The 26,075-nt window shown below is 37.5% G+C and overlaps 1 protein-coding gene across 1 annotated transcript in view; it reads left to right on the top strand.

Moving 5' to 3' along the window:
• Positions 1 to 26,075, top strand: part of LOC119776628 (zeta-sarcoglycan-like) — a 475,955-nt gene that overhangs the window by 326,145 nt on the left and 123,735 nt on the right. Inside the window, exon 3 of the mRNA XM_038275169.1 lies at positions 5,298 to 5,399. Coding sequence (XP_038131097.1) covers positions 5,298 to 5,399 — 102 coding nt within the window. The remainder of the gene's footprint in view (positions 1 to 5,297; positions 5,400 to 26,075) is intronic.

Below are 26,075 nucleotides of genomic sequence, written 5' to 3'. Positions count from 1 at the left end.
TGTGCGCTTTATTTGCAGTCTGGACGCTGAGGGTAAACATGCTTTGTCTCTGACTGCAGCGCTGAGAGGGACTGTGATAGCGGGGGAGAACGGGGTGGGGATGGGGGAGGCGCCCCACGGCAGCACCTGCCGCTGGAGGACAAGAAAAGGAACGATACGTGCTTTCACGTAAGAGTCTCCAAAAGTCGCTAGATTTGTCGCTAGTCGCTTTTTTGAAAAAGAGTCACTGGAGGGGTCTGAAATATAGCGACAAAGTCGCTGAGTTGGCAACACACAACATTATTACAAATAATATGCCGACGTCACGTCAATCATTATTTTGGCACTTCAGTTCCAGGTGAAATGTTTCTCATATCTAATGTTCTTTTAATTAGACTGCATGTAGGCTAGTAATGATTACTTTGTGGGTTTGATTGGTCTAAAAAGCGGCAACATACAGCTATAAGGATATGGAGAGATATTTGTGCCATCGGTTTGAGCGCGCAGGAACCAATCCGAGCGCGCAGTGAGACAACACGCGCGCGCGCAAAACCGATCTGGCGCGCGCTCAACTCTGAAAAACCCTCTCAACACACTGTTCTCGCGCTCAGTTTCATCTCTGCGCGTGCTCGAATCCGTCTCTGCTCGCGCTCGCTCGACCTGCTCTCTCTCCGCGCTCAACACCAGCTGTGCGCTCGGCTGTTTCTCCGCTCGCTCGACTCTCTGCGCTAGCCACTTCAGCAATGTATGTAAATGAACCATACCATCAGCCAATCACACTCAGCTTCTTTTCATCCAATGAAAGCATTCCTTCCTTCTTCTTCTTCTTTTCTATCATGGCGGATCGCAAGCAACTTTAAGGTGCATACCGCCACCTACTGTTCATGAGTGTGTAGCAGCATTGTTTTACATCTATTAAATTCTATTTTTTAATTTTGCATTCTGAAGATAACTAAATAATGCTTTCCTTAATCTATAAACATCCTTTATATTTCCTTTATTTCCCAATAATCCTTTAAGACTCCATTCTTGGCCTGTCATTTCAACTACTCTTCTCAATTTTTCCCTTTCAGGTTCAGATGTTTTACAGTTCATTAATATGTAAGCATATTATTAGTGCATATGTAATGCATGTATGTAATGCATGTAATATGTAATGCATATATTAGTAAGCGTGTTGTCTCACTGCGCGCTCGGATTGGTTCCTGCGCGCTCAAACCGATGGCACAAATATCTCTCCATATAAGGACAGTTTGCTCTCACACGTTCTACATTTCACACAACACACACACACACACACACTTGGCGCGCCCCACCTGTCACGTCTCAATTCCCCACCAGTGGGTCGCGCCACACACTTTGAGAACCGCGGGAGTAATGGCTGTGGATGTTACAACACCAGAAAACCTTTTATTGATCAGACACTGTCATTTTGGCTTCCTTTAAAAATGTGAAGTAGGTGTGGATGGCTGCATATTTTTGGCCTTTTTTTTTTTTTACGGTTGTACCGATATTGCATTGTGTCTCTGCAGTTAATACAAGCAGTTTAAGGTAAACTGGAGGAGAAGGCTGGCTATCTGTGTAATATCCAGAGGACTGAATTCGACCTTATTCTTTAACTCTATTAACCAGTTTAAGTAATTTAGACAATAGATAACGGTTCATACTGAAAATCCAAATGCAAAGTGAATCTCAGGTCCAAAATTAAAAGTTAATTATTTACTTAGTTGAGAATTCTTGCAAAAAGATTCATATTCTGTCATATCATGTTCTTCAGCGGATTATTGAACAGTGCTCTATGACATGCATATTACTTCTCTTTGCAACAAATATTTAGGAACAAACCTTTAAAGCCTCGGAGAACAGCTGAATTTCTATTGGTATTTAATGTCCTCTGGGTACAAAGCACTATAGAATTATATGCTGTATAATTCCAATTTGTTGTGAGAAGGAAATTAAAAGCTTTTAATTTCCCTTATAGAGCTTTATGTTTCACAGTAAAGTACATTAGATTTAACATGATCATGTAAAAACTATTTAAAAGGATATAAAAAAATATATAGACAATACAAAAAGCTGTACAATATTAATTAGACTTTTCCTTTATTCTATGTAACGAAACCCTGACTGTTCCCTGCCAAACCTCCTGCATCTCTTCTATCTGAAAGGTGTATAAACACTTGCAGTGATAAGAAAAAAAAAAACAGGAACTAAAAAGAGAAATTTGATCCTAGCAGACATCGGATACTCAATTTGAAGGTGTGTATGCTGGTGAAGATTTTCAGTCATCCAGGTCATAGTCATTCCTGTCATGATGGGTTTCTAAGAGTTAAGCCCAAGATGCAGAACACACACGGGAAACTTGGTAAAAAGTCCAAAAGAGTTTATTGTGGCACTAACATGAATCATGAAAAGGGAACAGTTCAGGCAGGGGGCTAGTTAACTGGAGTCTGTGCAGGGAAAGGGAGATGGATGGTAGCTGAGTTCAAGTGAGGCTAAGCATCAAGCTAGGCTTAGCCTGGCAGTCCTGAGTTTGAGCTTCCAGCTCACTGCAGGGAACAACAGGGGAAAACACGAAGGATTTCTCAGGCTGAGCTTCCAGCTCACCGCAAGGAACTACAGGGGAAAATCCACATGGGAACCTCTAGGGAAACTCCTCAGAGAAGTCGTCAGGTTTCTACCACGTAGGAATCTTCGGGTTGGCTCACCAGGGCAGATTAGCAGGTTAGGCTTTCCAAGAGACTGGAGACTGGTTTCCTGTGGTGCAGCTCCTCCAGAGCTGCAGACCAGAGACTGGGTTCCAGTGAGGGTGCTCTTCCTGAGCTTCACGATGAGACAGGTGGTTAAGCTCATCCAGAGCTTCACGAGGAGACAGGATTCCTGTGAGGCACAGATAAGGAGAGATTAGAATCTGATCTCAACCTAGGAACAACCAAGACTCAGTCTATAGCAGAAGGTTCAGGAAGCTAACCAACTAAGATCAACACTGCGGCGTGGAATCAAGGTCTGAAGGCAGCTTAAATACTGTGGTCCTCCTGATGAGTAGATCAGCCACAGGTGTGTGGGAGGCTCAGCTCAGGAGGACCCACGGCGCACTCTGCTGGAGGCAGAGGGTAATCTCCAGAACCTAACAGAAACTCCAGCCCTAAGAGAAAAAGACAAAGAGCAGAAGAGGATCCTCGGCGCCCTCAGGTGGGCAAGCCTGAGGATCCCAACAATTCCAAAAAAATAAAATTATAAACAATGCACTGGACTTAATTTCCAGTTTGAAGATGTTTCTCTTCCCATCCAGGAAGAGTTTTCAAAATGTTCAAAATGTCAGGAATAGCATTGAGTTGGAGGTTTTATACTGTTGGGCTACTGTATAAAACCTTGAACTTAACGCTATTCCAGACATTTTGAATTGAAAATGCTTAATGGATAGGAAGCGAAACATCTTCAAACTTGGAAATAAAGACCAGTGTGTTTGGTGGTGCTATATCATATTATTAGTTTTATTATTTGGGGTTAGGAAGATGAATAGATCATTTTTTCATCATGTCGTAAGAGTTAGATCGTGCTTCTTAATTGTCATTGTTTAGTGATAAAATCTTATGTTTCCTTTGTTGAGATGTCTCTGGTAGTTTTACTTTAGTTCAGTTGTTATTTTTGTTAAATTTTTTTCTTTTCTTGTCAGTATAATCAGTCAAAGTTCAGCTGTTGTCATTCCTGTTTTCTCTGCCACTTTACCATGCCATTCATTTCACCTGCTCACCAGCTCTACCAACATTTTGTACCCTTGTCATTTTCTTTAACTATTTCAGGGTGAATACTGATTTAATGCATTGAATCCCTATTCCACCACGTGATATCACACCTTCTAAGTACTGGATGTAAGCAACAGTGTAACGTGATATAAATGTTCAGAACTAGATTTTGGTGTTTAAACTAACAACACCCCTATTATTTCTGTCTATATTTAATCAGTTTTTTCTTTCAAAGTTAGTTTGTGTTTTATTCATTTTCATGATGTCCACTTCAGCCCACATGAGTTTTACCAAACAAGGATAAGACAGCCATTTCATATCAGTTCTCAGTGTGCCTCCTGCTCTGTGACTTTCAGAAGTAGAGATCTGACATGGTACAGTAGCTGCCACTGTGTCAAATCCCTGACTATTATAATTCTCTACATGGCTGTTTTAAAGGAATTTCATCTTACCGTGTAAGTGTGATCCAACAATCTCTTGAGCAATCACTCATGTGGAATCTGTAAAATGTGGTATAACTGCTCACAAACCGGCACAAAGCTGCTTTTATCCTACTGAGCAAACCGATTTATTAGAAACGCTTCTGTTATGTTACGAACATAACCTAAATCTTAAATGCTAGAACTTCAGAGGACAGCGATTGAACAAAAGTTGTGTAATCTATGCGATATATACTTGTTTTATGTTTTGTTTTCCTTTAGTGTTATGGTGCCTTCACAAAATTTTATTAAACTTAATCTTATATATCGTACCAATGATTAAAAAAAAAGTTACTTTTGGTCCTTCAACACATACAATATATTTGATAAGTCATATATTTTATTATTACAACTCAATACCTGTCAATATTGTATGTAAATATAATATTGCCAACAACAGAATTTGAAATGGGGGCAAACATTGAAAACTGGTTTCAAACCACAAAATCTAAGATTTGATTTACAGTTGATACAAATCAAAAGAGCCTAATTGTGCCTGTGCTGCTGCAGCGTAAGTGCTGATAAAGATAAGAAAAAGATTCATTCATTAATTAATATAACCCTGTATGGATTTTTGATGCAAATTTTAACACCACAAGGTTCTGTTCTGACTAAAGCTTTCATTTCACAATGTTAATGTTAAATGTCTACTGCATGACCATTGTTGGAAGAGACTTATCTGGTGACAGTTGATTCAAGCTATTATCTTTTCCTGGTTCATCTTTTCTCTTTTAATTTAGTTAACCTTTTTCTTTCTTATTTCTTAAGTAGAAATTAAAATCTTGATAAATATCTAATTAAACCAAACCCACCATTCAGAGTCAGTCGTCTCCAAGTTGGAGTTCTGAATCAATTATTGTGTTACTGAGTGGAAATACTACAATCAAAAGTATCATATGTCCACAGCTGGAATATACCATCCATCTTTTTATGACAAACTGTTGTGCCATGTATTAGAAAGAAGAATCGAATATTTAAAATATATATCAGCTAAGGAAACCAGGTAACCATCTTATGAATAAAATCTGTGAAAAGTAAATATATTCAAAAAGATATAATCTTGATTTTCTCATTCTCTTTCTTTCTTTTTCAGAATGGTATGGGAAACCTACGAGTGAACAAAGAAGGAATCCGTCTGGAGGGGGTGTCCGAATTCTTGTTGCCCTTATATGTCAAAGAGATCCAGTCACGGAGGGTCAGTGATTATATGTATTTCAGTGTGGATCATTTGTTGGCCTATCTTTATGAAAGAAAATCAATGAGTTAAGCTCTTTCTCTTTCTAGGTATTAGACCTACTTTAATAAACATACATCTGCATTTTGGTCACAGCACATACTGTATAGAACAGGCTCCCATCCTCATCCCTGGAACATAAAGCTTGATCCAACCAAAGCCTGAAAAATGCACTTGAATTGTGGACTCGACTTGAGTTGAATCAATATTTCATTTAAAGGTCAATATAGTTTTACATTTGAAAACAAGATTTAAAAAATAGCAATGAGTATGTTTTGTGCAGGAAAATTCTTTATGGATTAGGTAGACAGCCTGTACCAAAAATCTATACATTTAGCCCTGTTCTAAACGAGCTGTTTTGGTTTTTTACTCCCCCACCCTCCAGAAGGTCATGCCCCCTCAACCCGCAACCATGACAACTAGTCAGAGTTAATAAAGATACAGAAGGAGCATGGAATAATACATGAAGATGAAGGACATAGCATGACTGATGGGCTGCTACAGACTGCTAAGGACAGCTTATTTCCCCTCATGAAATCACAAGGGGAATATTTTTTAAGCAAAACAGTTTAAACACATATTATGTAAAAGAGGTGGAGAAATGATAGAGGTGGAAGAGTGTTTCTTATTTATGAAGCTTATACACAGGCTACAGGACTTACCGTGAGTAAGTCAAGTCAAGTAAGTCAGAGTGTTTCTAGTGTGAATTTTGCAAAATATGGGAACTTTAAGGTATTATTGTATCTACAGTAGCAGTCAGCCACTGCAGCATGAACAACTGCACTGATTGTGCACAGAAGTAACCCTCACTTAAACGGCACAGTCCTCTCCGTCCACAACTAGCATTTGAACAGAGAATGTGCGGGGTGTAAAGAAGCAGAATCATTTGTGTGATTTAGTACAGTATGGGAAGCATTAATTTGTCCTGCAAGCAGAGGTTTTGCTGGTATAAAACCCAAACTCCTTCCGTCTTATTTGTTGTGTCATTGGGCAAAGCACTTCACCCTCACTCCACCCTACTGATGGTCAGAGGGCCTGGTGGTGCCCTGGGTCCCAGTGGGAGTAAAACTGAATGTATGAAAAGTGTTTTGGAGAGCCGTACCTTAAAAAGGCTCTAAATTAGTATAGACTTTATATTCTCAGCTCCTCTGGCTACATGATGATCTAATTATACACTGTACCCGACTTTCTCTCTTTTCACTAAAGAGAAGACGACACCAAAAGCTGTGTTTTATAACTGTAATAACGTTATATATGTATTGATTGATTGATTGACTTCCTTGATCCCACAGTGGAGAAATTTGCTTTTTACATCAGCTCAAATAGTTAAAGTGGAAGAAGGACGAAAAAGATGCATAGGATATATGCAGCATATAAAGTGCGTCCACCTGTGACAGTTGTTTTTTTTTGTGTTTATTTTTATATATATATATATATATATATATATATATATATATATATATACACTACCGTTCAAAAGTTTAGGGTCACCAAAACAATTTTGTGTTTTCCTGAAAAGTCACACTTATTCACCACCGTACGTTGTGAAATGAATAGAAAATAGAGTCAAGACATTGACAAGGTTAGAAATAATGATTTGTATTTGAAAAAATATTTATTTATTTTTTTACATCAACCTTTGCTTTCGTCAAAGAATCCTCCATTTGCAGCAATTGCAGCATTGCAGACCTTTGGCATTCTAGCTGTTAACCCTGTAAGGCCAAATGTATCATATTTGATACATACGGTTTCTGAAAAGATTGATGCATTGCATGAGTAGTATAAGAAAACATAATTCATCAGCTAAAGCCAGCATCTTCCTTTGCTCCAGGCTCTGGCTCAGATGGTCATGTGTTCATTATTAGCTGTTTTAGTGACAAACGACATGGCACCCTGACTGGTCTGCAATTATGCAACCCCTCTGGGAGCCGACAGCTGAACTAAGAAACTGAATTACGTTATTTATATTAGCTTCAAATCCCCCCCACCCCCCCCACCACCACCCATCACACAACCCCCACCACCGCCCAACATCATAGTTCTTCATGTTTCTTTTTTTTTTTTCTTTGCTTTAAATATAATACTGTAACCCAATTAAAAATGTCTTGCAACAAAGATAATTTCTGTGAGGTGCTTTACAAAATGAATATAATAGCAAAAGAGAGAGTTTATTACACAGTTTACTAAGATTTTTTTTTTTTAAAGAGATGTGTGTAAAGAGTGGGTTTTTCGTGGAATGTAAAGGTGAGAAAGATAAGGAAATTAAAGAGGATAGATTGAAGTGACAGAACTAAGAATGTGATTTTTTTCTAAATAAAAATTTCTTGTTAAAAGTTTTTACCTTGTGTTTTGAAAAACAACATTTTCAATTTGTTTGCAATGAGCCACTGACGTATATAGTTGTCTAAAGAGATCTATATTACAAATGAAATAGATAGCATAGAATAGAGATATTTTAGAAGCAATGAGTCTATATCTTAGTATAAACCCATTTCACAACTGGATTTTTGCTGCCGCCCACCTGTGGTTCTAACCAGGATTCAGGATTTCATAGTCGGCGTTACTCATTTACAACATCCTGCTTTTAAAGTTACACTATGCAACCGGTGTTGATTTTCCAGCGAGGCTCCCCTCAGAGGGCGAAAGTAAAAGTGCACTGTCGTAAATATGCACAGCTGTTCTCCTGGTTTCTCCGTCAAGCCAGGCGCGGTTGTTTTGAGCTTAGCAGACAGGCGAACGCAACGAATGACTAATGCTGCGTTCACACCGCAGCTGGCGCGACAGAAGCAGCGAGTTTACATGCAAAGTCAATGGTTGACGCGCGTCAAGGCGCAGCAAAAGGTCCCGCGGCGCGTTTTGAGCAGCAGGCCCAGCGCGTCTGAGCAGCTGAAGCAGGGAGAGAGACACAGCGCTGATGATCAGAGGCTATGATCTCTCCTCTTAAACAGTTTATTGACGCCTAAATTAACTTAAAATGCAGAAATCTGCCGGCAGAATATGCAGTTTGGATTATTTAGATCAAAAACACCTACCAGCTGCTGCGGTGAACCGCGAGGAGGCGACCCGGCCAGAGGCTGCTGATGAAGGGATTCCTTCTGTCGGCACACCGCTGGTATGTGGGGGTCTGAGCGGCTCCGACAGAAAAAATATTGAAGGCAGGATAATAATCTGAATGAACTGACGGCACTGATTACGTTTTCAGGTGTATTTTCTCATTTAAACACATATTAAAACTACTTTATTCCAACTGATCACAGCAAATATAGCTGCAAGGCAGAGAAAGGATAGTGAAGCACCGCACAACGCGCGTCAGACACACTTTTGCACCGCACAGCCAGAGCAGCAAAGCTGCTTCAGACGCGCGTCAGAACTAACTGGTACAAGCAGCAAAAATGAAGCAGCAGACGCGATTTTGCTGCTTTTGCTGCGTGAACGTAGCATAACTGCACAAGGATCGCCACTGTGCTAGCAACGAGAATGCTTTTAACTGGGGGGTGTAGCAGTTCTCGCCGTAAAGCAAGACTGGCTCTCACGAGACTTCTGAGCCTGTGGGTGCGGGTCGGTGCTCCTGCAATTGCAAGTGCAGTATTTCCCCCACAGACCACCAGGGCGGCCAAGAATACCTTTGTTCAACCTGAAATGACTCATTTAATCATCCAAAACGTTATGGAACACATTAATTAACTGAAAAATGTTGCATAGTGTGCCTTTAAAGAAATAAATCTGAACCTTTCTGCCATGGCAGACAACAATAAAAGCAATTTATTCGTGGATGTGCCCACTGAACAGTTTCAGGCCTGACTAATCGTAACTGTTAGGGCCGGATCTATCAAAGGTTTGCGTGTATTAAAACGTGAGCTATTTCACTGCGCACGCTAAAAAATGTACAAACTGATCTATCAACAGCGTGCTAAAAGGATTTGGTCTTTAAAACGTGCTAAATAGCGCCTCTGATCCATTTAGTACTTTTTCTGCAATGAATATGCAATATGGGGCGTTTACACGCTAAAGTGCGTCTTGTGGGAGGAGAACATGTAAATATATTAATTTAGCACTCGCAAAGTGATTTATCAAACTTGAACGCAATTTTGCTAACGGTATCTGACTCTATATTTAACACGTTTCAAAAGAAGGTGCAAATGGTCTGTATGCGTAATTGCGCACACATGGCAGCGGTTATTGTCGCAAGAAGGAGACATCGAAATGAAGCAAGGAGACGCAGAGAACGCATTTTTTCACTCCGTGTGAATATTTTTGCAATGAACGAGGAAACAATCATCAAAACATATAGTTTATCCAGCATTGCCATTTTGGAGCTGTTGGGGGAACTCCGAATGGATTTGGAGCCAGCCACAAGGAGGACCCACGCAATACCAGATATCGCAAAACTCCTTGCAACATTGCACTTTTTTGCATCTGGGTCATTCTAGCGTACAGTTGCAGCGTGAGCTGGGATCTCCCAATCTCGTTTTTTCAGAAGTGCTGTCCGACGGGGTCGGGGTTCTCCACCTGCGCCTGTGGAGCAACGTGCCAAATGCTGCGGGGATCTCATCCACAGTCACAGGCCAATACAAAACACCTGTTTTTTTTTTTGTTTTTTTTTTTTTACTGCAGCACATACCACCTTAGGGAATAAAGGTTGCCAATTTATAAATATATATATATATATATATATATATATATATATATATATATATATATATATATATATATATATATATATATATTTACTTATTTATTTTTTTTGTTGGGGGTCACTGTAAGATTTAAATTTCTTAATGCACTAGTTTGTACAGACTACAAACTACTTTGCCGCAAACCACAAAACGCGCAAAACAATCATTTAAATAGGGCGTCTCCAACAGTTTTGCACCTTCCACCAGTTACGCAATCACTCTTGTTAAATCACCCGCAAACGATGGTTCAGCCCCTCGCGCAAAATTCCAGTTTGCGAGCGCAAATTACTGCACGCAAAATTGGATCTTGATAAATCCGGCCCTTAGAGTTGTAAAGAATATGCATGTTCTTTAAAGACTTTTTTTAAAAACTGATTTTTCCAAAATTTTATTATATAGCTCCTATAAAACAAACATTAGTGTTACCTATTGGGACATTTACATTAAAATGATAAAGCATAAGCTAACTTCATCCTGATAGATTGTTTGGTATACACAGCAGGACACCTTTTAGTGTTTGAAAGGGTTCTGGTAATAATTTAATTGCCTGTATTTGGTGGTGAACTTTAACGACTTGCTGTGTATTTTTTGCAAAACAGAAACTATAGTCATCTTGTCCAACAGTACTCGCCTAAACTTAAGCCATCTAAGTTTTAAATACACTTAGACTAAAAAAGTCAAAGGTGAATAAAAGGAGAGGAAAATGCAGCTGTCCCTCCTGCAAATATTCCATGTGTCTTACTCATCTGGATGCAGACTTTATGTAATGAGGGCCACCCTGAAGGAAAGCATTGTAGGAGAAGGAAATGGAACAGTGCAACTTTCATTGTGAGCTAAATTCAGAATGCTGCTAAAAAAAAACACACACGCTATCGCTACAAAGTGAGAAGATTGGCTAAGTGGGTTAAAAGAGATGAGGTGCAAGGAGAGACATAATCATGGGCAAGAAAAGAGTGGGTAAAAAGTAGGAGAAACGGGATGAAAATAAAGATGTGAGAAAAACATGAAAATGGAGAAAAAAAGGGTTTTTATGATGTAGATTGAAATCTAGTGATGGTACCGATTTGATAATGTCCTACACTTAAAGAAATGTGTTCTTCCCGCAGTTTTTACTCTATGGATATTAGTGCTTAACAAATAAATATTTTTCATATAACAATGTCAATGGCTTTATGTAGTTAAATGTTTAAACAGTTTGCATGTCTGTACATACTCAATGGTCATATACAAGGTGCTGATAACTTATGTATACATGATGACCATAATAATGTGCACTCTCTTTAAATTCAAGGATTTTGCCGTTCAGTAAAATATAAAAGTGATCTTTGTTATTTTTTAAAGGTATGTGCATTCAATGTTAAGTAAGGAAAAAAGGCACAATGGATTACAAACGGTCGTTATTCTTTAAACAGAAAGGTTATGAATACACCAAGGGCTGCTTTCAAAGCATTTCGAATGAATGGTAGTATCCAGATGTTGCTAATTAAAAGAGACAGCAAGTTAGATCACCTCTTTAATAGCAGGAGTTTTGGCATTTACCAAAAGCAAAAGATAAACAATGATGTCAAAGAAGCAATAGTTGCTATCAATGAATCTTGCAAGAGTGGTGGGGCCATTTCAAAACAATATTGGCCAAATTTATTGTGCTAAATCTTACAGGCCTTTTTGCTCTCAAAAAATCTGTCAGCATTATGTAGGTTTTGACACTGAAAACTACATGAACCACAATACAAATGTAACAATGTCCTTTGGAACGATAAGCTCAAAGGCCCTAACATAAAACCAAAAACATCATCACTCCAAACCCCTTAATTCCTCTTTATACAGAAGTTAAAGTTATCTTTCCAACATAAAGAACCTGACTGTAATTGAGTTATGCATAGAAATAATGACATTGACCAAGAAAAAAACAAACCTACAAGCTGTTGCTCAAAAAGCATATGTCGTGTTTGAAAACTTTATTTTAAATGCATACTATCCGTTTTTCGTATGTTTATTTGGTGGTTTATTGTAGAATTTTTAGTAAGATTTAAATAACTTTAGAACCCCCAAACTACGGCATAATTAATATGTGTTATAAAAACCTGGATTCGAAGAAATGTCAATTTTTTAAGTCTAGATCCTCCCAGTCAAACAAATAGATCCTGTATAACAGTTATAACATCAGACTGAATCCTTATTGAGTCTAAATGTTTCAGGAAGGCTTATGTGATCTATCTTCTTACTTTTGAACTGTATTTAGTATAACACAATTGTAAATGGTCAGAAATCCAGCAAAAAAAAAAAATCCAATTTCCACAACGATATTTCCTGGAGTTACATTTTTATTTGTTTTTACCAAAAGAGGTCTCTCTTGTATATGATATCTTTGATCTGAGTGAGACAAAAAAATTAAAGGTGAAATAAAAAAATGAAATTAAGAGTACATTATCCCTATTTCTTTTTTAATAGCTAAATAGCATTGGTATTTTTAACATAAACAGAATCCATTTTGGAAAAAAAAAAAAAAAGTATATTGATGTCGACACTCTGGAGCCTTCTTCTTCTTCTTTTTTTTAATGGCGGTTGGCAAACAACTTATAGGTGCATTACCGCCACCTTCCAGAATGGAGTATGGACCAGACAAACTAGGGCTGGGCGATATAGAAAAAAAGCTTATCGATAAAAAAAATGCATATTGATCGATATCGATAATTATTGAAAAGATTTGAAACCATATTTTATGTGCAGCTCTGCCTGGACTTTTTATAATATTGCTAAATGATTTAATTTTAATAAAAAACACAAACACAGACTTCGAATTAAATCTTTATTTAACTTTTTTAACCATAACAGAATTGTTTTAAAGAAAAATAACTTAAGAGACCTGGGTTATGTTATTAAATACTGACAAAGAATAAACTAAAGCGACCAGAAAAGTCACCAAAATAAATATAACAAAAAAATAAATGCCCCCCCCCCCCACCGCCGCCGCCGCCCCCGTTTCCTGCTTTAACCTGAGTTATTACTTTGAAGTTGCTGGCCCCTCAGCATTTTTCTCTCAATTGTTAGAACTACGTGGGAAACTGCCCAGAACTGAAAATATATATATATTTCCCGAAGATTGCTCGGAGGAGAGCCGCGCCGGGGCCTACACAGCTCGTACTCCTGCGGGTGTGAGCGGCTGAGATGATAAAAAAAAAAAAAGTTGGTTGTGTTATCAGACTTCATTTTCACTGGTTCCCTACACATTTTACAGATGACTGGTTTGTTTTTTGTCCGACTTGCCATGACCGAAATACTGCCAGACTGCCGAACTACAAAAACCCTTCTTTGAAACAATTTCCTCCGACTCTCCTTGCTGCGACATCTTCATTTGCTCTGTGCTGTGGTTTGAGAGGGCAGCGCTTGGTGACGGCGTGCCTGGGTCTGCGATTGTTATTGGTTGGGAGGAAGCAGTGACTAGCATAAACCTACATGCTAGGCTACAATGAGAAGGAAGGAAAACAGTGTTTCTTTTTTATCGAACTTTTATCGACCCTCTTTTTTTCTATTGCGCCACACGTCTATCGATCGATATACCTAACCCTATCGTTATCGAATTATCGCCCAGCCCTAAGACAAACTATTATATTCTCCCTAAAATACCCGTTCTTCTTAGAAAATTAAAAATACTCCCAAAAACTACATCCCCAGATTACCTTTGAAACAATTCCCTTATATCTAGTTTATTTTTATTCCTGTCTAACTCTCTACGCAACATCTCTCTTTCCTGAGTATATTTATTACATTCTAAAAAAATATGTTGGACAGTTTCTCTGGAGCCGAGGTATTGCATTGAACTCATTACACTGATATTGTGCAGTATTTTTGCAGTATTTTTTGATGCAAATTTTCTACTTCTGTTATTTGCTGTTCTTTCTAAAGAAAATGCATAATGATATTACAGCTTTCATTGATTTATTTCAAACTTGAAACTTTGTTTGGCCTGTAGGGTGTAAAAAAAAAAAATAATAATAATAATAATAAAAAAAAATTTAACCGATTAATCGATTAATCGAATCGAATCGAATCGTGGTGTATTCTTGAGTATCGAAAATAATCGAATCGTTGGGTCAGGAAACCGATACTGAATCGAATCGCCATGATGGATGTGATTTACACCCCTGGTGGATACTGCAATCGCATCTTTTTTGTCAGAATCTCCAATATCAGCAATAAAAAAATTGCTACTTTTTTGGGTGGCAAAGATTTTTGTGCCTCTTTACATCTTGACTGAAACCAAACTTTAGTAGGCAGACACTAAGCATATCTTCACCCAATCAGCTTGGAAAGTCTGTCTGAATGTCTTTCCTTTCACCACACAGATTTGACGGGAGCAAGTCCGGATTGATAACTGTAAAAAAAATTATTACTACACATGATCAATCTGACTTGTTAATTTTTCAGTCACACTGAGATGTGATGCTTTAAAGTCAAATCCTTTGAAAGCAGGTGAACATGTTTTCTGTGGAAAATTTGTCAGTTTAAAATGCTTATTCCTGTCCTTTACCAAACATTACGTGTTTTCACCTTTTATATTAATACTAATAGTGTATAAACTGTTATTTTTTCTTTGTATATAAATGGTAAGAACTGTAAACAAAAGTATTTAAAGGGTAGCTGAGATACAAGTCAGATGATTTATTTTTCTTTCGACACTTGTACCTTATTGTCTGGTTTCACGTCTGGTTTCCTCAGTGACACACACACATAATTGTAAGCATTCTCGCACGCAAACAGTGACTCTTGCCACTAAGCCTTATAATTGTCCCCACAGGGACCTTGTGACAACCTATTGCCACCACAGGAGGCACAAAGACAACTTCAATTATTCTGTCCCTTGGCTGTCTTTCCGTCTTTTTGATTTGACTTTGACTTTTTGTCCTTTTTTTCTCTGTCATTAGACCTTTTCTTGCTCCATCCCCTTTATTTGACATTTCTCTCATTTTAACTAACTTCAACTCCAGTACTGATACCACTCCTTGAATCTTTATGTGGTAGATGGGTCTAATAGGATGTTACCTCCCAGAGAGTCCCAGTAAAGAAAAGTGTGTCAAGAGTAGAAATATTGCCAGTAGAAGTGGTAGAATATTAGAATAAGAACAGAATAATCTCACAGTGGAAACAAATTCAGTTCTATTGAAAAGTTACAAGGATGTTTTGGGGGTAAAGCTGTTTGGTTGTAAAAACAGTAATTTCTATATTTATTGCTCCACTATTTCGTATAATATTCTTATTATCAGGTGGGATGAGGGAGAGAGCTGCATGAAAATTATCTTTGCTGTTTGTCAGTTTTAGATTTATAGGTCCCTCACTCACTCTCATTCTTTCTCATTGCCTCTCCTCTGGGGACCTGAGTTAGCTGAAACTTCTCATACTCTGTTGCTATAATTGAATAGCAGACAGTTCTAACGGCACATTAGACCATTGCTACCTTGGCAAAACATATTGATTTTAACTTTGCAGAAGTGTAAACAATCTAGATGGAAAAGATGCAAACTTTTTACAGGGTATAATTCCACCGCAGCTCCTCAAGAACACATGTGTAAATGTAGAGAAATGGCATAAATTATATTAACCTTGCTGGATTTATATATGATGACACAAATAATGGAGTGTATAAACCACAAGTCAGTTAACAGGAAAACACTAAACGCCTCTTTCATATCAGGTATTGATTGAAGTCACAAGGGTGCCATTGTAAGAAATATAGAATAAGAAAACAATTAAGAAAAACACTAACCTGCAGAGGCCAAATGAGCAAAATTAGCCAAGATAATGTGTGGAATTAGCTCGAATGGAAGTGCTTGCTTTCCGTGTGAGAGGTAGTGGGAGCGTTGCCTGAATTCTTCATTCAACATTCATTTAGAGTCTGGGGAATTTGTTCAAATGGTAGAGAGCTTTTTTCACGTGCTACTGTAGAGGTAGTGGGATTGATACCTGCATTCTGTATTGAATGTCCATTTAAAAAGAGGAGTGTTGGCCTAGATGTTAAAGAGGTGCAGTGCACTTGTGCTCTGAGAAGGTGTGCAGGTACCCGGTTTGATCCCCACAGCCTGCACTTTGGCTCTCTGAGCAAGACCCTTAACCCCACACTGCTCCCCAGGTGCTGCACAACGGCAGCCCACTGCTCGCCAAGGGGTTGTGTTAAATGTAGAAATTAATTTCTCCAGTGTGAAAGTAGAATAAAGTTGAATTTTTATTATTCTCCAAACAGCTATCTTTCCATCTATGATTTAAAATGGAGATTTTTAAGCTTTATAAATTCCGCTGCATAACAGCTGATACAACATTACAACCATATACCAGATGGGTTTTCATTGACGTATTCAATCAAAGTTGTCACAAAATGTTTTTATGTAATGACTTTCAAATACTTCAAAGAATAAAGAAACAAGCGGAGTAATGCTACGTGTTAAAATATATCTGTCTCTGTAAGATTTGAACTTATGGACTGGGCAATTCCTACACTGATATTGGTATTGGATAAAGGTAAACTACATGAATTTAACACACATTTGTATCAAACCGACCTTTGTGCCAGCTCTCAGTCTCAATGATACTGATGACCCCTGGTGTAAAGGTTTTATAGGACAGAGTCATTTGATATTTTCTCAGTTTATTGTGTTTAAATATATCATGAAGGGACAAACAGCAGAAGTGGTGAAGGGACAAACACATCAACAGACATACTTCCTTTATATTTTTGTTGCACTACATTACTAGTCTAACAGCTGCTTTACATGTTTAGAGTATCTTTTAAAACCTGTTTAAGTAGTGAAAAAGCTGCCCCATTGTTTTTGTTAGGTGCTTAAGTGATTTTGTACTACCTGCTATGTTAATTTACAACCTGTGCATCTCCTAAAGGCTAAGTCCCCCCCTCCCCTTCCTAAGGGAAAGGAAGCTGGGGACTGCCCATTGATACATTTATTTAGTATTACCATTTGGGGATTATGCGCTATATAGATTACCACAATCCTTTGCATGGCAATACACAGATTTGAACAAAAATACATTATTTCTTCACCTGTATTCAGTGTGACACATGCAAATGTACCAACCTTCATATGTTTTTGGTTTTATAATAAAGAGCTTTAGCCGTTCACTACATTTTACATAACTTCTGTTTTTTGTAGTTTTTTTCTTTCATACTCTGTAATCCATATTTGACTGGCCTCATCCATTTGTGTTTTTAGAGCACAATAATGATCAAAAGGCTGAAGGCTGTCTGGAATAGCGAAGAGTTCCCAAAACAAAATGTGATTATGTTCGGTTAGAGGAACTCAGAGATATTAGGGAAAAGAAAATTAAGATCAAATGTAGAGTGTCTCAAATACCAAACAGCTCGGACCTGGATATTCATTCCCAAAATCCATATTTTCTGGAAGCTTTTTTTTTTCTTTTTACGGTTTCTGGATTAACAGGTTCTTATTTAACCCTTTAACACTTCTTTTTTTTTTAAAGCTTACCAGTACACGTGCTTCAAATGACATAACAAATGGCAAAATACAGAGTGAGAGTCAGTAGAAACATGACAAAGAAGCAAAACTGATTATGTGTAGCCTAACTGTCTTCAGTAAATTATGAGCTATACTTCAATTATTATATTACTTAAAATGGACAAGAAAATAAATCATTTACTAATTACCTACATTTACTGGCTTATTTTAAGATAGCAGAGTATTCATGACACTGAAGTTTTTAAGAAGTATATTTAAATGATGATAAAATACGACTTAAGTCAAACACCAGAAAACCTCATATCTGATTTCCTCTTATTCATTTTTATCTTAAATATTTTAGAAAAGGGTTCCATGTCAGGCAGAGAAAGTAACCTAACAGTGAGCTCTTTATTCAGTTTAATAATATAATTTAGGCTTAGCTCTGATTCTTATTCTGAAAAACAAGTTAAGGATACATTTCTTTGATGTCTTTGATAAAGGAAACATTTATAACTCAAACTGTCACCTAAAGCTGTCTGCATTCCCTGTATCAAAAAAAGTAGCTATATTTATTTTAGCCTATTAATTTAATTATTTATTTTTTATTTTTGTTGTTCTGTATCAAGAACAGAGTAGTACATTTATTTCTATGTTCAGGGCACGTATTGTGTAGGTGTAAAAGTGTCCTTACATGTTGATATTATATATCTTTCAGAAATGAATAAAAAACACAATTAGAAAATAAAAGATAATTTAATAATATATGCATACAGTGCCAGCTGCAGCGTGTAAAAACATATGTGAAAGAAATGTTAATCATAAATGATTCAGTCTAAAACTTTTTCAGCACAAACATTTCTGTTCAAGTCTTTTATCATCTTTCATTATAACAATCTCCTGCTGTTTGAAAATATAATGCAGAAGTCTACCTTAAAGCAAAACCCAGTGTGCTGAGTCCATCAAAAGCATGGTATATTTGATTATGACAGCAGGCTGCCTTTAGACAGTGAGACATTCAACATGAAAAACTCCCAACCATTGGGCTGGAAAAATGTTCAACGATGAAACTGCAGATACATACGAAGAGTATGTCAGATTTAATAAAAAGTCAAACCAGCCACTGGAGATGAATAAAATGTAATAAAGATGAAAAAAAGGATTCCAACTTTTATCAGCTTCCCGAGGTTACTTAAGGGCATGAAATGTCTAGGTATTTTTCTTTTCTTTTCTTTTTTAAGCAGTAATTGGCTTGATGATTTTGTAGGAGGGTTTTTACTTTTTATTACTCTATACAAAACCTTTTTAGATGTTCAAATTTGATTATGATTCTTGCATATTTACAAATTAGCAGCCAAATTTATAGATTCCTGTGTTTCTAGTAGGTAGCTGTCTGGCATCTACACGTGCACCAGATGAGGCCGCGACCCACATAAAAATAGTCTCCATTAAATTTAACAGCATTTTTAGAATGTCAGGAGACTCAAATTCACTTTGGCCCTTCAAAAGAGATATGAGAAAAGAGGAAATGAATAAGAATATTAATCCGTACTTCTCAAAGATCATTCCATTCCTCTGTCCAGCTGCTGTCTCAGAGGTCACATCATGTAAAAGCCACAACAAATCCGCTCATCACAAAACTTGACAGGGGGAAAAGGCCACCTAATGCCACATCATGTCAAATCGAAGATTTTTTATAAGACTGTCATTACAAGGGATATCGCTTGACCCAAACTCCATCGCAATACTTTCCCTGCCTTGAAATCAGACCTGATTCTGCTTTGCTTTCTGAGGGTCTTAGTTCTCAGACAAAAGAGGCAAAGCAGAGGTAAAAGTAGAACTGTTCTTAGTTGGTTATTCTGGACTTTTATTCTATGGCTTTAAAACTGATGTACTGTAAAATGAAACTTTGAATGAGCCAAGAAATAAAAAGTGCAAATAACTGTTCCCAATTTATCCTTATTATTATTCTAAAAAGGGCATAAATCCTGCAGGAAACTAAATGAATTGTACTACAAAGCCTGACGACTTGTAACTGTACACTTCAATACTTGAAATTTTTTTTTTTAGAATTATATGTATATATATATATATATATATATATATATAATTGTTCATATGTATAGTATACAGATGTTATATGAGGAAACAGAAATAAAATTAAAAAAAATACAAAAGAGAATTGAATCAAATTCAATTCTCTTTTGAGAACAAATTCTTTGTTATAATAGTTTGTTATAATTTATTATAATAATGTGAATAATCTTTACGTCACATGCAGGCGCTGATATTGCATTTAAGTCATGTAAGCCTGTTGTTTGTTTGTTTTTTTAATCAAACTTTTATATTAATTTAGCCGAATTAATACAAAACATCAGAATACACAATTAGACAGGTCACATTACTTCATGACATGAAAAAAGACATACATACACTCTATTCTAATTTACATTGGTCTAAAAATAAGTTGGAATATATTATGTTCACAATGGTTGCCTGTAACAATATTTCTTTTCTTTCCACTTCCAGTTTTTTAAGTGGTTTCTTCCACTTATCCCAAAAGTAAAATGACAGTATTTCAGTAAAATACAAGGAAATTGCATTGTATTGGAAAAGCACCCAGTTGTAAGTGAGCATTGTGAGATGTTTTGTTAGATTAGAGTTGCTTTTAAACATAAAGTCTTTGCTCCAAGACATATTGTGCAAGTCTAAGGCCCATTTTGACTTTGACTTCAGCAAGTATCAAAGTGTCTTTATTTCCAATGTAGGAAGCCATAGTTGATTGCAAAAGGTTCGCCACAATCGTCTTGCATCTCTGTTGTTGTTGATTCTAGTCTGTGTCCATTGACATCAGCCCCTTACACCCCCTCCGCCGAAGCCTCTATCTCAGTATAACAGTTCTCCCTCTGCGCTAAAAACAAAAAGCAGACCTCTACCGCAGAAGAGAGTGCGCTCCTATGAAAAGTTGCTTTAACTGATCAGGTTGCAGTGGTAATATTGTAAATAACTGCATTTGTAATAATTAGTCTGGGTGTCTGGGCAACACTCAGTAGCTGAAAAATTTAGCAATTTTCTAATGCCGTTGATCTGAACACTAAGCCGGGAAAGCTCACAACTTACTAAGTGCAAGTCAACTACCCTTCCCACATGCGCACAGTTGTTCTTGAAATTATACAATAGACCATAAATCCACAAAGATGTCAAATAATATATGATGATTTTCATAAACCAATTCTAAAGACAAACAGTTACTCTCTTTCCTAATTACAGTATATCTACCTCCACTTAAAGGCTGCTTCCAGCCATTCATGCTGCACTGTTGGAATAAAGATAGTTGTACTGTAACCACTAAGTGCATCACCACTATCTGACTTTCAGTGTCATGATTAACTTCTGACTTAGTGGACACACACTGAGGGTCATCTTTAGCTTACTTTTTGCAACTGCTGTATTTGAGATTTTATCGCAACAAAAATGGTTTAGGCATTAATTACATACTGTACATTTATTAGATATCTATTCTACTCTATTTCTTTTATCCTGCTAAAAAACTTCAAAACCTTTACGCATAATCTGTCCCCTGGTGCCAATGCAAGAAAATAACTTCTAAGCACCTTTATATTTGAATTTCATTACCCCTGCAGTCAGACATTGTGCACGGTAATTGGTATATTGGACAGATATGCAGATAGTTTTGTACAGACACATTTATTTTATTGCCTACTGCAAATTGTAGCGATACCATCAATGGGGAAATGAGGGCAAACATTACTGATATGGACAATCAGGAAAGTGATGTTTCATATTCCAATCAGATGTATGTATTTTTTGAAAGCTTTTAATGCATTTGCTCTGTGTAATCACCTTGTCAAGTGGAGTTCAATTTAGCATGAGAAAAGAGACATGCTAATCACACATAACTCGAGTCACGCCATTTTGACAGTTGGGTTAAGACAAGTTAATATGGCATTATGAAAACTGGCTGCAATGCAAGCACAAATTCTTTTTCTTTTTTATCTTTCTTTTGTTTATGTATTTGGGGAAGAAAAATGGCATCCACTCCAGAAAACAGGATAGAGTTTAAACCAAGGGTTTTCAAAGTGCAGGAGTATAAACCCCCTCAGAACGAACTGACATCTGCCTCCACCTCAAACAAAATTGTTGGTATTATGATTGTCACAAGTTTTTAAATGCACAGGTCTTCCTTTCTTACTCAGAAAATTTCCTTTCAGATATTTTGAACATTTTCTTCTTTTTAAACACATTTACCACGTTTTCAACCTAAATCACCTTTATTTCCTGCCATCTTCTAGAAATCCTTACCAATGATTGATATATTTTTACATAATCACATATGAACTCAGGGTTACTGGTGTAATTGCTTTGCTGAACATTGATCTCCTCTTCCCCACCCTTTAAATGTAATTGTAGATAATGGAGCCTAGGCGGAAGTTCAACTGAAGAAACTCATCGCTTTTCATACATCCACCTGCGACACAGCTGATCAGCTTTGAACCATACCTTCAAGAAAGCCAATCGGCATCCAAAGCTCATCTTAAAAGGCCTTCGAGACGCACCTGTCTGCTCCTGTGTGCAGGCGGTGGATGCGCTGTGACTTAATTCACATGACACCATTTCAACCCACCTCCAGCCCCTCATCCACCTTTGTAGCTAAACCTTCATCAGAGTGTAATTCCTCCCGGACTCTTACTGCGTTCCCTGTCTCATCTTAACCGGTCCGGCAGAAGACCGCCATGTTGAGCCTGGTTTTGCCAGAGGTTTCTTCCCAACGTTTTTCCTCTCCACTGTCGCTTCATGCTTGCTCATCATGGACAGGTTCTCTCAACCTGTGTTATCCAAACTGGACTTCCATCTTCCAGGTCCCTGAGTGAAGCTCTAGTATCAGCTCACGCAATCCACTGGATCCCCCCATATACTCAGCATACCGTTGAGGTCAGAGCGCCAAAGACAAAGTAAATGCGTCAATACATTTCCCGAATTGTTTTTTCTCTTTGTGTGACTTTTTCAGATTGAAATGTAGTGATGCTACAGTGAAAACTGCATTAAAAGTAAATTTCTTAACATTCAATGTGTTCTAAAATTTGGTGTTTTATATTGCTTAATTTATTCGTTTTTTGAGTTTTTGAAATTCAAACTGTCTTCAAATTGTAAAATAGTTAATAACACACCTTTCTCGCCCTCAGTGTGCCTGCTTAAATATAATGATCCTTTTTTTTCTATAATTCTTGTGAGATATAGAACTAGCAGAACTTACACAGGAGCGCAAATCCTGTGCTCCATTAAGATGCTCTCTCCCTTTCATGTCTGTCCTATGTGCATGTTATCATTAATTTAAAGGTCTTGATGTGACACAAGGCACTGTTGGTAGAAATTAGGCGAATTTAAGCCAACCATCCACGGAGTAGTGAACTTCTGGAGACTCAGCTTTTGAAACTTTGACCTCAATTGTGTCAATTTACAAAACACAATTTTTTAGATTTATCTACTATACAACAGCAGCTATTTACAACAGAACTGTGTGTTAGTATTATAAATACCATTAAAAGAAGCAGTGTCAGACATGTTTTAAACAGTTTTCCTCATCAATGAGGTTGTAATGAGTAATGTATGTTCTGGCAACAAGGCAGCACATATCTGCAGGAATGCACTTTTCTGCAGATGTAACACCGGTGTTACATCGGTCCGTGTTTCTCTTTCATGTTTGGATGAGGAATGGATAAAATATTAGCTATGAATTGCAACTTGGGGGAAGACATGAACTTTGTTTAAAGGCATAGCTAAAAAAGGTTTAGCACTTTTATCGAATAGAAATCAGTCACAAAGGTGATGTTTTTGGGGAAAATAAATTACCTAATGTTGATCTAGTAGTAACTATACATTTATGTGTGAATCCCCGTTGACTGAAATTCATACAAATTTTCAGGAATGTAACAGAAAATAGGAGCTAGGAGGAGTTTTCCTGCAGCCATTTGGGTTACATTTGTAACAATAAAGTTTCCTTTAATATACAGATACAATAGAGAAAGATAAATCTTTAAATTTGGCTTGAATAGCGGTAATACAATAATTTTTTGTTTTCAGTACACTTTGCAATACTCTTAAGAAAACTGCAAGAATATAAGGAATCAGTTCAGAACATACAGAAGGCATTGAGTATCATGAATTACAGCTGCTAAAAGAAAAAAACATTGCTTTAAGAAGATAAAGAGCCCACTTTGATGGTAAAGTTAGAAATAACAAAATATGGTCAGTACAGCAGACAGGATCTGTGTCATGATCACTACCCTGATAGCTGACTTTATTGCTCATTTCACTCACCTGCCTAATTCTGCCCACTTACTAATTATCACTCATCTTATCCACCTGCTCCTGCTGCTTTATACACGGCTCATCCCAGCTATCAGGGCCAGCTCATTGACTTTGGTTTGAGTTTGACTTGGAGTTCATAGCACATGTTTTGTTCATTTTCCCATGCGGTGAGAGAGGGTTTTTAGTCTTGCCACAGTGTTCCTGTTCATGTCAAGTTTAGCGTACCGTAGTTTTTCTGTTATCATGCCTTGTTTTGCCTCTCAGCTACTAAGCTTGCTAGTTCCCATCTGAACGTTCTGCATGAACTCTCTGTTCGATTTATGGAACCCTAAACCTGCATGAATTGTCTTAGATTCCTGGACCTGTCTGTTCTTGTTTTGATGGAAACCCCTGACCAGGTAACAGACTCCTGGATCTCTAAGCCTATCTGTTCTGAACTGTTCCGCTGACCTGGCTCGGATTCATGCTTTTTTACTGGGGCTGCAGCATCTTGTGCATTCTGGGCAACTCTTGCCTCATCTCGTTGGTAGTCAATCGGCTGGATCCTGCCTCATCCTTAGAGGTTGGACTGAACTGTTAAACCAGCTAAGTGTGTCACATTGATAATCATCCTCTGTCAGATTATCATGGTCACTTACCCATGTTTCTCTCTAAACCAGAGTTTCAGTGATGGGCGGTCCCCCCCACCCCCCACCCCCGCTGCCGTTGCAGATCCACAGCTCCGCCTCCTGATCATGTATTTAAATAAACGCTTTAAATCTTCTCACAGTCTTTCTCTGCTCAAATTCTGGGTCCTACATTCTGAGCTTATGACAAGCTGAGGGTTATGAATAGGAATTATTTTATTTATGTAAGCATGCCACCGTTTGGTCAAGGAGTTGAGTGTACTTTGCATCGGGGAACTTATAATGACTGGACTAAAAATTGCAACAATTTAGCAAATTGTGGGAAATAGGATACCAAACAGAAGAACATAATAGACAACAGACAAACTAAATGTGACAGAACATGAAGTTGCACAAAATACAATTACTTTTTTGCTTTATGATGGAAACAACTTTGAAATCCACCAACATTTGTATTAGGAGCATGGATACATGGATTGATTTATGAAATTACCACATTATAATTGGATGTCCTGACAGTCATTTTTCATTCAGTTTTAAAGTGCAAAGAGGATTTTCATGGCCAAAAATCACATTCCTGTGCCAGTATTATATATTCATACACTGTTACCTGGGGAACTTTCACAATCTAGTCTGTGAAATTAATTACAGGTGGACATTTGAAATAATTAACTAGACTGGAGAGTGGCATTACACTGCTCTGGCCTTATGACATTAAGAATTCCCACACACATTCAAGACCTCATGAACCCTGGGACACACATACTTACAACAAGAACAGACAGAGAGACACACACAGATCAGACTTAATTACCAATGTGAAGATCATTGGAGCAATCTGGATCATCCCTAATTACCTACTGTATGACTCAACAGTTGCATGCATGTGTGATATGAGTGAATGTATGTGTACAGGGTGATAGTTACTTAAACAACAATTCTGGCTTGACTGGAATGACATGGTCTTTTCTTTTCTTCTTTTCTTTTCTCCTATAAGTAATGTATTTCCCAAAACATTTAAATTAGTGCCAGAAGGAGAATTACTTACTCTTTAGTTGCCTTGAATATCAGCACTCAAAAAGTGGTCACCCTAACCTACATCAAGTGTACAAAAGTGTCAAACTAAATATCTGACATTCCATTACTCTTGGAAAACTGGCGAGCATTTGGTCATTACAGTAGTAGCCATTTAAAATTTCCCCACTTTCCTTGATGGGCCCTTGGCTGGTCATGGCTGGTCCCCTACAATTCCTTTTTGAGCATCAATCTTTTTACTAAAATATTTTTTCTGCCATGATTTGTGGACATTAAGATCTAAAGAGAAGTGCCCTCTCCTGGTCAGACCCTGTAATTCAGTGAAAGGGTGGAGTCAGAGTCAAATATGCAAGAGGGGGTCACTACAGTGGCTGGAAGTTTTAGGGAGTCTGCTGCAATTTGGCTGGTATATGACTGGGAAGAGTAATTTTGAATGGCTGCTACTGTAGTTTGAATACTTGAACTACTTGTAGAATATTGTTTTCTTTTAGACAAATAACTGACCATCTA

Source organism: Cyprinodon tularosa, unplaced genomic scaffold (assembly GCF_016077235.1).
Source record: "Cyprinodon tularosa strain WSP-4 unplaced genomic scaffold, ASM1607723v1 ctg947, whole genome shotgun sequence".
Classification (NCBI taxonomy): Eukaryota; Metazoa; Chordata; class Actinopteri; order Cyprinodontiformes; family Cyprinodontidae; genus Cyprinodon; species Cyprinodon tularosa.
This window is presented reverse-complemented; position numbering and strand designations above follow the sequence as displayed.